The sequence below is a fragment of the Rhea pennata genome, chromosome 23, assembly GCF_028389875.1.
Source record: "Rhea pennata isolate bPtePen1 chromosome 23, bPtePen1.pri, whole genome shotgun sequence".
Classification (NCBI taxonomy): domain Eukaryota; kingdom Metazoa; phylum Chordata; class Aves; order Rheiformes; family Rheidae; genus Rhea; species Rhea pennata.
The window spans coordinates 2,111,763-2,126,008 of NC_084685.1; the positions used below are offsets into that span (position 1 = coordinate 2,111,763).

Sequence of the window (14,246 nt, forward strand, 5' to 3'; positions counted from 1 at the left end):
TGGCCGTCTGCAAGGGGATTGGGGCTTTCTGGGAACTCACAGACTCTTCTGCGAGTGCAGCCAAACTGCCTCTGCCAAGACAAACAGAGGAGCTCTTGGACTGGCTCTGCAAAGCTAACCCTGCATGCTTGCCCCACCGCTACTCACTTGGCAGCTGCAGGGAGTACTGACCCTGGCCTGACAGGAGAGCCCTGCACAGACGCTGCTGACAGTGGTTCCCATGCATGCTTGGAGCTGTCAGTGGAGATCAGCCTCAGAACTGAGGAAAAGAGGTTTTCAGGGGGACAGAGCACATCTAGAATGAAACTACTCTGTTGGTCCTCCTTGTGTGCTTGTGCTTTTGCTCAGAAAGATCCCAGGCAATGTGTGGACAACATGAAAGGGTGGCAGACCAGAGCACACTGATTGGGACAGGATATAGGAACATGGTTTGTGGCAAGGGACACGGGCAGGTCAGTAGGGCCTGGACACAAGCCAGCTGCCCTGAATTGTCCCTACTGCTGTATTAGGGAAAAACTTGCACATGGCTCCAGACAGGTCACTTGTATGTTAGCTCTCCTGCAGGTCATAGGAGAGCAGGTCGTGCCTCCTCAGGTAGTGGAGAGCTGAGCTGGGGGTGTGGGATAGAGGAAAAGCCTAGAGCTCCCTGTGCTCTGAGCTTGGACCAGACTTCCCAGAGAGGCCTATTGGATCCCTCACGGATCAACACACTGGAGATGGGGATGGGACATGATTCTGCATGTTGGAGAGGACGGTATAGGTCAGCAAATAGGGATCATGCAAGGTGTGAAACAGTGAGCTGACTTGACCCAGCATGGGATTCGACCTGGGCAGACCTGTTACAGAGCTGTGAGCTCCAAAGGATGGAGGATCCAGCCTTTTCCAGGCTCTCAAGCTTGGCAGGGCCACAGCACCCCATGGTCATTTACACTGGTGGCATCAACCACACGTCTTATTGCTCATCTAAATTTGCTTGGTGCCGAATTCTGGTCACCGACTCTTGTTCATGCCTAACTCCCATCACTGGCTAAGCTGGATCCAGCATCCAGCTTCCCAGCAGTTCATCCCAGGGCATGCACGTGGTGATGAGCAGGGGCCCTGCTGCCTTTTGCTGCTGGCAAGGGAGCTGGCTTCCCTCCCGGGGCAGGGGACAAGAATGAGCGGAGAGCGGCATCCACCGCAAGACGGGGCCTGCCTCACAGCTCATGCATGGCCCGCGGCCCAGCACCTGCCTCCCCACCCTCTCACCAGCTGCACCAGATATAGGGGCCCCTTTGCTCTGTGGCTGGCCTAGACCAGGACTTGTGCAATCCTGCTATCATATGAATTCCACTTGCCCCATCTCACCCCTTATCTCCTTGGGGCACAGGGAAGATGTGCAAGACCTCCAGTCTCCCATTGCACTCTGAGAGCCTTGGGCATCTCAAGGGTAGAGGAGCAACCCCTGGGGCATGTAGCTTGGGTCGTACTGGCTGCATGGTAGTCTGGTGGCTGCAGGGATGAGCTACATAATTGGGGTCTAAAACAGTGGCCTCTTTTGAATGATACTGAGCACCTGCAGCTCCCCTGGAGGAGTCCCCGGGACTGAGCACTGCATTTGAAAATGAGAAGGGCTGAAAAGGTAGATGGCTGGTCGTCGGGCAGGCTGGTGCCAGGCCGACCTTGGGAGTGCTCTGACGAGCCTACATTTGTGCCCGGCAGGGATGCCGGGGTCTGAGCTGTGAACCCCCCTCCCTGCCCCTGCCTTATGCTGCTGGCTCCTGCCACCCAACTCTTCCTGCCAGCTCACAACAACGATGCCAGGCACAACCTCACCAGACAGTGTCTGTCCGGTCAAAAGGACACAGGGAAAATGCTCCAGTGCAAGGATGCCAGATGCAAATTGATAGTCAAGTCACTCATCCAAACAATGGGGTCTGGCTAATCCTTTTACAATGGGACTAATTGCTAATCAGACCGATTTCACACTGGCTGTTCCCCTGACAATGAAGCTCCGTGGAGAAGGGCTCCTCAGGGGGTGACGAGGCTTCATGGGAGCACCACAGCTCCCGCCAGCCCCCGAGGGCTGGGCCCTGCACCAGTGACTGTCTGAGCCAGCTGCAGCAGACAGGCACTATGATGGCACTGAGGTCTACTGTGCTGGGAAAGCCTCCAGCAGCCAACTGCTAGGACCTCCTTCCTCATGCGTCTGGCACAGGCTCTCTGGGCTCTGATCTCCCCCCACCCTACAACCAGCTCTCTTGGCTGCCAGGGTCTAGCAGTGCCTGAAATGATGGAGAAGTGTCATGTCACAACAGGGAGCCTTGATACAGTCTGGACGCCGTCTGGAGGCTGAGGATTCCTGACTTCCCTCCTCCCAGTGCAGAACATTGCAGGGATGTGGTTTGGGGCCATGGAGCTGTGCGGAGTGGTGCTGTGGGGGGCAGTGAGGATCACTGGTCAGTGCACTGTCAGCCAAGCTTTGTGGCCCTGGGTGAGGGACTCTGCCTGAAGGGTCGGAGGTGGGATGTTAGCAGCATCTCCCTGCTCTCTGCCATCTCTAAGATCTTGTCCCAGGATCTCTAGTCTCTCTAAATAGGGATGATGCTAACCACCCCAGTGGTGCACCCACTGGCTTGTGTGATGAGCTGGCAGTTATTTGTATGGCTGTGCCCAAGAGGAGCCAGTCACATGTCTCTGCTTTTCCAGGAAGGATGTGTATTGCAACCTCCACCATCTGGGCCTGGGGAGCTCACCGCAGGCAGGAACCAAGCCCTGTGCTCAGCCACAGGGCCAAAGGCAATGAGGTGAGGGCATGAGGGGCTGAGCCCTGCGTGTAACATTACCCTGGAGCAAATGGTGCTTAAGCCCAGTGCCAGGCTGGCTGTGTGCCACCTGCACATATCTTGTGGTGCTACTGGAATGGGGGCACAGGGCAGAGTTGCATGGAGACAAACAGGACAGACAGGGAGACAGACATGGTCATCCTTGCTGGCTGCAAAGGTCTAGTCTGGGGTGTGAAGTGATGGAGGACAAAGAGGGGCAGAGAGGTGTTGGAAGTACAGTGGGGCACTAGACACTGGCACCTTCTTTTGCATGCTTCCACCTGCACCCTGCCCAGCTCTGCAACAGCCCTGGGCATATCCCAGCTAAGGCAGCAGCTGACCAGGGTGGCTGATAGCCCTGCTGGCTCCCTCCCTGTCCCTGATGTCCTGTGCACATCACTGTATTGCCAGGGGCTGGCTGGGAGCTGAGCCCCTTTTCTGAACATGCAACCAGGTCTTTCTGCTCCCAGCCCATGGCTGGGTGCTGTGGGCCAAGGGTTGCTGGTGGAGTTGCCTGAGGGGCTGCTAGGGAGGTGGCGGGCAAAGTAAGTGTCTGCCTGCATAGTGCTAATAAGCTCTTGGCCCGCCTCTGTGCAGCTGGCTGCCCTGCTGAGGTGCACCCAGAGCTGGGGCCAGCCAAGCGTGTCCGGGTGCTAATGAGGAGTGAGCCAGACTTGCCGCGCCTTGCACTTAATTGCTGCTGTCTTTCGGCTCTTAATGAAGCTCTGTTGCTGAAGCTCTGTAGCTCAATGGCCTCCCCTCCCCTCCTCTCCCTCCAGCAGTCTGACCCTGCCAGCTGCCCCCAGCCAGCCTTGTCCACTGCTTGATGCCAGCCTCTCCTTGGCTGCAGCCTGGGCAGTACTTGGTGCTTGAGTGTCCTGCACTGGAGGGGCTTAAACAGGAGAGAGGCAGTGGCTGTGGAGGAGCTTGGCACTGGGCTGGTTGTCATCCCTGTCTCTTGGCATTTCCCAGGGCCACTGGCTCCAGCAAATCCCTTTGCTCTCTCCCTGTTGCTCCAGCTAATGGCTGGTCCACAGGGTGCTGGCCTGATGCTTGCTCTGCGGCAGGGGCAGTGCGAGGCTGGCAGCTCTTCTTGCCACCTCTGATTGCTGCTTGCTTAGGGGATGCCATGTCCTCTTCCTGCCTGGGCCACAAGTTTCTGGGCAAGGACTGTTCTCTTTCCCTCCCTGTAGCTGGATGATCTTGGGGCTCTGCAGCTGCAACCTGGCTCCCTGCAAATGGACTGGACCTGGTCTCCCTCATCATCCCCACAGTGCCTCCACCACAGGAGATGCTATGACCTCACATTCCACCAGTGAACCAAACTCCACGCTGAGGGAAGGACCCCCAAACACCCAACACCTCTCTCCATGGTGTGCACAGCACCTCAATGATGGAGGGCTATAGCTCTCAGGCTGAGCAGACTCAGGAAGGGCATGCGGTCTGGCCTGGGCCCCTCAGCTCTATGGAGAGTTCCCAGTCCTGCATGAGGTGCCCAGCAGACCTGTCAGGAGAACAGCCACTGCCACATGCCTCCCTCAGGACCTACTTGGGACCTTGTCACCTATTGAGGATGGGTGGGTCCATCACCCCACAGAGTAGTGGGAAAGGCCACTGGCTGCTAGGTGATTCCAAGAGTGGAGTTGATTCTCACCTGGAAACTGGCCTGAGATGCGCTCAGTGATGCACTGGCTGTGGCCAGTGGCTGTGGCCACACTGGAAGGGTAGCTGTGAGTGCCACATGCTGGTAGCAGCAGCAGAGCTGTGTGTCCTAAGTACCAGTGCTGCATTACTCGTGTGCTGGGAGGGCACTGGGCACCCCACTCCTTAGGGCAGAAAGAGAAGCCCAGAGCTTTCCTCCCTCTTCTCTGCCAAGTGGGCAACTCCAGGCATCAGGTAGGCTGGCTGCTGGCTGCTCTCACCAGCCCAGGCTAGGCCCTGAATAGGTATCCCCAGCCACCAGGTATTTGTGTGTGGGTGCAAGACAGCATCACTGGGGCTGAGCTGGCCTGTGGGTCTGCCCCTGCAAATGTGCTGGCCACTGTGTACACTGTTTCTGTCCTCTGCCATTCACACAGTGGCTTAGTTGCATGGTGGGGAACATGGGTCATGGCATAGCTCAAGAGAGAGGTCTTTTTAAGGAGGGAATGGAAGGCTTTCCCTTGGCTTGCTCTGGCTGAGGGTGCTGAGAGACAGTGTGGACAGGCTGTGTCATGGAGAAGGTGACAGGGCAGTGCATGTCCCAGTCTATTCCCTGAGCTGTGCCAGCCCCAGCCTGCTCTATTCCTGGCTGTGCAGTGGGGCCACGCACGAAGGGGTTAATGGCTAGCCCATACCTGCAGTTGCATTTTAAAGATGTGAAATTAAAGCCCGTAATTTATTCTCCCCGCACACGAAGGAGCAATTAGTTCTAAACACGGCTTAATCAGTCAGCGCGAGATTGATTTCTGTAGACTTGGATTTGGTGGCTGCTGGCGAGGAGCCAGCCTGGGAGCAATCTCCAAATAAATGAAGTGCAGAGAAGTAAGCCATTACATAATATGATAGATGAGGCTGGAACTCACTCGCCTCTTCATTAGTATTCCACTGTACACCAGCAAAGGCACCAAATTTTCTCCCTAGCACCTTGGTTTTCCCACCTCCTCATCTCTCTACCCTTCCTGCAGCTCAACTGGGGCCAAAGCTTGGGCAGAAGGAGCCCACATGCCTCCCTTTGGCAGCCCAAGTCCCCTCTCTGTAAAGCACCTGGTCTTCAAGCAGTGCCAGCACAAGGATTCCTACACCTTGCACCTGCTCTTCTCTGGTCTGCTCTTCCCTGGGGTCTGCGTCTTGCCTTTCCTCTTTGAACACTTGGGAAACTGAGGCACAGAGTACTAGGACAGCTTCCAATGAGCTACATCAAACCAGCAGTCAAGAGCCAGATATTCTCAGCCATTTTGGTCATCAGTCCATCAGTCTGAAGGCATCACCTGAGTCCATCACCCCACAGAGTAGTGGGGAAGGCCACTGGCTGCTAGGTGGTTCCAAGAGTGGGGTTGATTCTCACCTGGAAACTGGCCTGAGATGGGCTCAGTGATGCACTGGCTGTGGCCAGCGCTGGCACAGCTGTGGGAGCCTAGTCTTACCTCCTGCAGGGTCTAGGACAGCTCATGCAGTTCCTCACCGAGCTCTTGAGCTCTTAGTAGAAATGTGGAGTAGCTGGGCATACTTGCATTGGGAAGAGGCTTGGGGTGAGAGCTTCCTTCCTCCTCCTGCCTTCTTTAAGAAGCTCCCTGCTCCACCCAGATAGCTGTTTAGAGCTGCAGCAATAACAAAGAACAAGAGGAACAGAATACTACTCTGAATAAGAAAATCCCTTGTGGTGCTGGATGTGGACCCAGAATGCCAAAGGTGTATGGGAAAAGCATTCCCTCACCAGCCCTTGTGTTGGCAATGGGGTTTGCAGCTATATTTGCAAATCTCTTGTGTGGCAGTATTAGAGCCCCTTGGGCAGGGTGTGCTGTAGAGAGCTAACTCTCCTCTTGGGAGATAAGTGCTAGCCGGGCTGTGGCTGCTGCAAGTGTGCCACTCTCACTGGAGCTGTGTTTTTGTGCAAGACTGTCCTTGGACTGCTAGTTTCCAAATGTCCTGCAGGGATTGAGACCATAGTGTGTTCTCAGCCATGGCTCCTGCACAGTGTGAGTCTCACCTGCCTTGTGTCTGTGCCCCTGAATCTAAATCTTTTCTAAGTGCTCCCATTTCTGCCACACAAACTGCAGAGACCAGTCTCTCTGTTTGACTCCCTGTCCCCACTTGTTGGGTAGAGCAGGCCTTTCAGAGACAGGATGTCTCTCTCTCTCGCATAGGGTTGATGCTTTGCTTTGAGCTTCTATGAAAGTTTCCTCACTGTGGAAATCATATTTCTTCCTTTCTGGTGATGAGGGAGGAAGGGGAGCTCATGATGTCAGAGAAAGTGGTTTGGAGCCAGTATGGACTACAGTCCTGAGTGTTGGTACCCAGGGTGAATGTGGGGCCATCTGTCAATGGAACAGGGGAAGAAACTAGCCACAAGGGCCTGCAGTTGCCTGGCAGTGGGGAAAGTGAGCTGAGACCTCTGCAGAGATGACAGTGTGCCAGGCTGTGCTAGGAGCATCCCGGTGGGCTATTCTGGGCTGAGTGGGTGGTTGGGGCGGGGCTGGGGGGAGAAGTTCATGACCTCCTCATTGACATACCTGGCTTCAATGTGGAGTAAGACCCCGCTTCCCCTGCTCTTACTGCCTCTGGCACCTTTTTGCTCCCCAGGCTCCAAAGAGGGCCACTCCTGACTCCTGTCAGTGGAGGAAAGTTCCCCAAGACTTTGCCTGTTGTGGGGCTGGTACAGATCTTCCAGGCATGTAAATACTCCCCTCACGCTCCCCGTCATGACCAAAATTACGTTAACAGATCCTCTTGCTGATAGATTCAACAAAGGGCCAAGGACCACTGGTCCTGCAGGTGAAATGCCTGGCAGTGCCATTGGTGAGATCCACCAGCTGAACCCTTGGAGTCCCAACAGAGCAAAGCCCTTCTGCCTCAGAAAGCTGTGGCAACCCAGAAGATGCATGGTCCCCTGCATCACCCTGTGCCCCTCCAGTCCCTCTGGCAGTCCCCACTGTGCCTGTGGTACTGGAGCTGATGCTGACCAGCTCTTCTGTGCTTGTTGTCTCTGCAGAACTCCATCCGACACAACCTCTCCCTGCACACCCGGTTCATCCGTGTGCAGAATGAGGGCACTGGCAAGAGCTCCTGGTGGATGCTGAACCCTGAGGGTGGTAAGACTGGAAAGACACCCCGCCGGCGGGCAGTCTCAATGGACAACAACAGCAAGTTCCTGCGGATCAAGGGGAAGGCCAGCAAGAAGAAGCAGTTGCAAGTGACGCAGGAGCGTGGGGAGGACAGTCCTTCCTCCCAGCAGGCCAAGTGGTCAGAAAGCCCTGCTTCCCACGCCAGTGATGAGTACGACGCCTGGGCGGACTTCCGGACGCGGGCCAACTCCTCAGCCAGCACAATGAGCGGGCGCCTCTCGCCCATTATGTCCAACCATGAGCCAGATGAGTTGGAGGAGGATGATGGTACCCCGTCCTCTCCTCTGATGTACCCCAGTCCCTCCAGCACCATGTCTCCTTCCCTGAATGCCCGTTGTTCTGTGGAGCTGCCCCGGCTGACGGATCTGACTGGTACCATCAGCCTGAACGAGAGCCTTGGGGAGAGCTTGCTGGATGACTTACAGGATGGCTATAACATGAGCCCTTCACAGCAGCTCCCCTCAGCTGCCCTGCGGCAACGGAGCTCCAGTTTCACTTTCAACTCCAAGTGCTCTACCATGGGGGCTGTCACCAACACGTACTGTGGGACTATCTACAGCCAGCCGGCCATGAGCCTTATGCGCCGCCTGCCCATGCAGACCATCCAGGAGAACAAGCAAGCCACCTTCTCACCAGTCAGCTCCTATAGGAATGCCTCACTGCAGGACCTACTCTCCTCCATCTCCTACGCACACAAGGAGAGCATGGTCCAGGCGGACCTGCCCCTACCACAGGCCAGCCCCATGGTGCCGGCCCGCGGCCACAGACAGAACCCACTCCTGTGCGGGAGTGGGGAGCAGGGCTTGTCCTCCTACCCAGCCCACTCAGCTTCTCTCATGAAGAGCAACACTTTGTACCACCCGTCACCAGCCAGTCACCACCCTGCGGTCAACACCAGTGCCTTAGCTAATCCTGTCAGCCTTATGAGCTTGCCCAGTGACACATGTAGCATGACAACCATGCCGCACCATGGGCATCTGCATTCCTACGCTAATAACCAAGGGGCACACATGAGCTTACTGGATTCACTGCAGGGCCCCTACCCAGGGGCTGTCCACCCCCCTGTGTTGGGCCAAGACAGGTTCCCAGCAGACCTGGACCTGGATATGTTCAACGGGAGCTTGGAGTGTGATGTGGAGTCAATTATCCTGAATGACTTTATGGACAGCGATGAGATGGACTTCAACTTCGACTCAGCTCTTCCACCGCAGAATGCGCTCAACATGCCCACACTACCTGGGGGCCCGCAGCCCACTAATCAGAGCTGGGTGCCTGGGTGATACATGTCCAGACACTCACCACCAAGAAGTCACAAGGGGAACATTGAGACTAACTTTTTTTTTCCTTTCTCTTCTGCCTTTATTTGTTAAGATGGGCTAGAGCCATCGGTTTAAACTTGAGATCAACACTAAACACAAACCATAAGGTCAAATATTGATAGAGGCATAGGGCCTGGCCCCAGCCCCTAGCCAGCCAGACAGGAGTGGCTGGGCATACCACAAAGCTAGTGCCCAGTCTGCTGGGGTTCGCTGCCTGTCAGGTCCTCCCACTAGCACTTGCTGGAGGAAGCAGGGTGAGCAGGCGGGAGAAGCAGCGAAAGCCATGTGCAGTTCCCCAGGGCATGCATGGGGGAGCAGGAAGGAAAAGCCTTTCCAGACAGTTCAAATGCCTCGCTGTACTGGTGATGGTTTGATTTCTCCTTGTGTCAGTTGTCCTTGGGCTGGGCGATGGAGCAGTGAGGGCTGGTGATGTAAGACCCCCTTATATGAGCACTGCTAGTGCACCCCTGTCTGGAAAGGGACCCTTTTCTCTGAGCCACCTCAGAAAATTAAGTCTCCAAATGGAAGTATCAGGAGCAGGAAACCTGCTTCAGGGTAAGAGGCCTCACTACCATCTAGATCTGAGCTCTGGGAAGATCAGCCCTCAGGCTCACACACCCAAGCCATGTCCACTGTAGCAGTTTCCTTGTATGGCTCCAGGCAGGTTTTCTTATCAAATAGGGAGAAGCAGGGGTTAGTGATGGCAGAAGAGTTTGAACTCTGCAGCTGAATCCAAGCGCTGCCTGCCCAAAGCACATGTGTGCACATTCTTGCATGTGTGGTACACAGCTCTGTCTGCCCTGGCAGACACACAGAGGCTGTGTGTGAATGTGGTCCTGCTGGGAGTGACATGCTGCTAGCCTGGATCCCCTGTGGCAGAGGCAGGCCAGGGGGACCTCACAAGGTCAGGTGGGGTGGTGGTGGTGTGTATTTATTTGATTGCATACACTCTTCTGCCATTGAGTTGCTGCATTGAGATGAAGAATCCAGCTTAGGGAAAGAGGAGAAGAAAGCCTGTGGGCAATGCGTCACAAGTCCCATCTTGGCTCACCCATGGCTTTGGGTGTTTGGTGCTGGGGCTTTTAATGTAAGTTGGGGGACCGTGATGTTGCTCATCATTGGCAAGGGTGCTTATGTGTGTGTATGTATGTCAGGAGGGAAGTTGTGGCCAGACTTCTAGAGAGAGCATAGTGTTAGTCCTACTACTCAGGAGGGACCCCAGGATTGCTCAGCTAGCATGACCCACAGTACTTGCCTCCATGCTCCTGGAGGTCTTTAACTGTTCCAAGAGTGATTCCAGCCAATAGCCACCATCCCTGTCCGTGAGGGCTCACCACCCTGTACCTGGGCTAACAGGAGAGCTGGTAAGGGCAGAGAGGCCAAGGAAGATGTCAGTAACAGCGGGCCAGCCCCTAACCTGCAGACACCTTAATTCATCAGTCTGATGAGGGCCAGTGCCTTGTGGGGACTTGCACCATGAGACAAACATGGCTTTGTTGTATGTTGGAAGCCCAAGTCTGCCTCACACTGTTTTGCAGGGCAGGGATGAACTAGAGCTCTGGGCATATGGACTTGTTGCCATCTTGCACAACTAGGGTGAGGGCTCTCTGCTCTGGGGCAGCGCAGCTGTTGATGCATCAGGGACTTTGCCCTGGTCTTTCTAGTGGGCCCCCAGGCAGCCTCACGGGCAGCTGGAGAGGACGTGCAGGGGCTGGGAGGAGAGGGCTCTCTATCCTATCAGGCTCTCTGTACAGCCCATCTTCCTTTTGGGCATCACAGACTTTCACTTAACCCCCCTGACCCTGAATTGCAGCAAAGGTTATTCTACTGGATTGACATGTTTCTCCTGTCTAGTTCTTCCTTTCCCATTGCAGCACCACTTTGTGTATGATGGTCCAGGCACTGGGTCCCACTGAGCCATAGGGGAAGCACAGCTGCTCAGCCCTGGGGCAGTGTGAGACCCGCAGATGGGTATCCCTCACACTCCCCTCCTGACCCATGGCTGGTGTCTGTCTGTGGCAAAGTGTGACAGAGGAGCCCCATGTGCCACCACTCACCTTCGCCCCGGGCACACAGAGGGCATAGTCTCTAAAGACATTCTTACAGGTTAATTATGTTTACATTATTTGATCATGTACAGAATTTAATATATTCTATTATATATAATCTTTCTTGAATGCTTTTTTAAAAAGGATTATTCTTTGGTCAAGATCATTACTGCATTTGTTTTATACACCACCTCTTGTTTCAGGTATATTTAAATCATTGGAAACCCATTACAACTTCAAGCGACTATTTAATACCTAGCACCCCAGCTCTGCACATGGGGTGCAAAGGACTGTTAGTGAAGAAAGGTAGGGAGGGCATATGAGGCTGCCATGGGAGAAAGGGTGTTTTGCCTCCCAAACACGGAAGAAAGGGAAGGAGCCCTGACTCTCCCAAGCAGCTGATCTTCAGGCACACTTCTAGCAGCACACCAGCACGCAGGGCAGCATGGGTGAGTTGGGGCTAACCCCAGTGATCAGGTTTTGCAAATGGGTTGATTGGAGGAGCCAGCTTCAGGGCCTCCTTTTCCACCATAGCAGGTCCCCTGCTCTTGACAGGGCATTTTTTCTCCTGCTGCTGGCAGGAAGCTGAGCTCTGACACCAAGTTGCTTAGGTGCAGGGACCCTCAAAAGTCCCAGAGAGCCCTTTGGTGTCACAGATATGGGCTATCCATCGATGTGGAGGGGAAGCCATATTAGCAGTAAGAGAAAAGCCTCCCTGTCCCGTGCCTGCCCTGCTCCTCCCTGCTCACCTCACCCTGCCCCGCAGTGTGGTGCACCTGGGCATCCACCCCCAGGGCACATCTTATTGCAAAGGTGTCTTTGTGGTTTGTGACCGTGGGGTTGTTGTGTGTGCGGTGGAGTCGTGTTGGTAAGCGTCATGTGTACAGTTGTCGTGCAGTGCGAGGGACAGCGGGCAAGGGGAGACAGGAAGCAGGCATAGATCACTGCAGGGGGAGGTGAGATGGGCTGGCCCCGCAGCTGTGGAGGAGAGCAGAGCGGAGGGGCTGGGGCATGCCTGGGCTACGGTGCCTGCATACCCTTGCAAGGTCATGGCGCAGGGTGATCCACCTTACAGGGAGCCATGCCCCGGCCCCGTGTCCAGCACAGGGACAATGTGGCTGAGCTTTGTGCATATGGGCCCGGTAGGTCTCACACAGGGCCTCGGAGGCAGACGGCTTAGCCATTGCCTCTGTGGCTCTCACCATGCTGCTCTTGGCATTGCTAGGAGCACAGAGAAGGGGAAGCCAGGACTTAATTCCACTGTTTCGTGGGGATGGAGCCAGTGGCAGAGGCTCAAGCTTTCATGGAAACAGCTCCTGAAGCACAGGCCACCTCATGCCATCTCTCTTGGCTTTGACCTTCCCACACTCTATCTCCCCCTCTCCTTCCTAGCCTCTGCCAGCCCCGTCCATCTCTGTTGGCCCTGTCTCTGCCCCACAGGACAGCCTTTAGGGGTAGGAGGTACCCGCCTGCTCCCGGTCCTGCTCCCAGTGAGCCTGAGTCCTGCCCGGAGCAAGGAGCCAGTGCTGAGGGGACACTGAAGGGGCCCCACTGGATTGCTTCATATGGCAGTTTCAGTTCATTCTTTCCCTCGTATTTATAACTGTACAGACTTGGGGGGAGGGTCTCTGACAGGCGTCATCTCTCACCACACATCTATCGTAGGCAATGGTAACTTTCTTGATTGTGCTATTAGAGTTTGTGTATGTGGCAATGTAAAGAACTGTGTATAGTGCATTGTACAGCATATTTTCATGAATAAAATTGTTTTAAATATTACAAGGTTGGGCTGCTGGCATCAATGCTTGTGTGAGGCTGGGCCAAGCTTGAAGGGACAATGCTGGACCAGAGGGTAAAGCTGGAAGGGCCTGGGGACATCTCCTGAGCCCACTGAGGAGAAGACATGATGTTTGACCAAATAGAGCTTGCCCCTGCCTCAGTGACGGCAGAGCTGTGCCGTTGAGACATTGGAGTAGCCCTGCTTTGTGGATCCCTTTGTGGGGGACATGGAGAGTGTCCTATGGCTCTGCCAGCCTGGGATACAGGCAGTGGAAGTGGTCTGGCCCTGATCAGCCCTGACCAGGAGAGGTTCTCCCTGTGCTAGAGCCTTTCCAAACAGGTTGTCTTGGATGTGATGCTGCTGGGGATTTAAAAGGACCCACCATTCCAGTCATAAAACAGCCTGCAAAACAAAGATAGGAACTAAACCCATCACACACACCCCAAACTTGTGCCAATCATCTGTGGGAAAAATAGTTTTCTACATTATCTTGACTTTTTTATTGATACAAAATATATATATTTAACTGACTTTAAACTTTTATTAATACTTTCTAAGACTGACAAGCCTGCCTCAGCGTCACTGCCAGCCTTGCACTGCCTGGGCGCACACCTGTGCAGTCCTCACGGGGAAGGGCCTGTTGACTGCAATCTACAGGGGTCAGCGCACACAGCTAAAAGCATCTGAATTATGTCTTGAGCCTATTGCACTTGTAGGGCACATGCCCAAGCACCCCAGCGTCACCAGTTCATCTACTGCCACTAGCTGATGTTGTAGGTAGAGCATCTTTCTTTATCTTTCTTTTTTTCTTTTTTTTCCCCCTGCTCTTGTGGATCCAGCGCTGTCCCCATGCCACAGCCGTGTACCAAAGCTCAAGAATTCTGATGAGGAGACCCAATTCTTGTCCACTGATTGACTTTTTTTCATTCAGTGAAAAAATCATCAGTGTGGCAGAGTGGGAATGTCTCACAGGTCTTCCCAAAGGCCTCTCATATTCCCGTAGGCTGGTTCCTAGGGGTCAGTCCTGGACAAAATGATGAAAGGTGAGAAGGAGGTTCAACTACTAAAAACTTTCCCATAAGAAAATGTGATTAATGTGAAACATAATTACCACAGGGTAGGAGGGCTTTATGGAGAATTGGATTGCAGTTCCTGACAACACTGAGCTTTGCTGGCTAGGGGAGCCACGTGGCTCCACACTGGCCTTTGTACCATGTGAGCATGGTATTGTTCACCCTTACAGAGCCCAGCTGAGGGGCATTGGGGCAGCTCCCACTGAACTGTGACCCAAGGTTTGAGTTAAGGGCAGCTGCAAAGCAAAGCACCATTAGCAATGAAAAATCCATGTGCAGACCAGGAAGTATAGAGATGCCAGCAAACAGCCCCCCTTGTGCAGTTGCGCCAGGCACCTTCTGCTGGCACTGCCAACAGTGAGGAATAAGTGACAGACAAAGCAGGTGCCCATGGCTCAT

The 14,246-nt window shown here is 54.5% G+C and overlaps 1 protein-coding gene across 1 annotated transcript in view; it reads left to right on the forward strand.

Moving 5' to 3' along the window:
• Nucleotides 1–12,776, forward strand: part of FOXO6 (forkhead box O6) — a 52,150-nt gene extending 39,374 nt beyond the window's left edge. The window contains exon 2 of the mRNA XM_062594258.1: nt 7,495–12,776. Within this exon, the coding sequence (XP_062450242.1) occupies nt 7,495–8,907 (1,413 nt within the window). The 3' untranslated portion in view covers nt 8,908–12,776. The remainder of the gene's footprint in view (nt 1–7,494) is intronic.
• Nucleotides 12,777–14,246: the final 1,470 nt, after the last annotated feature.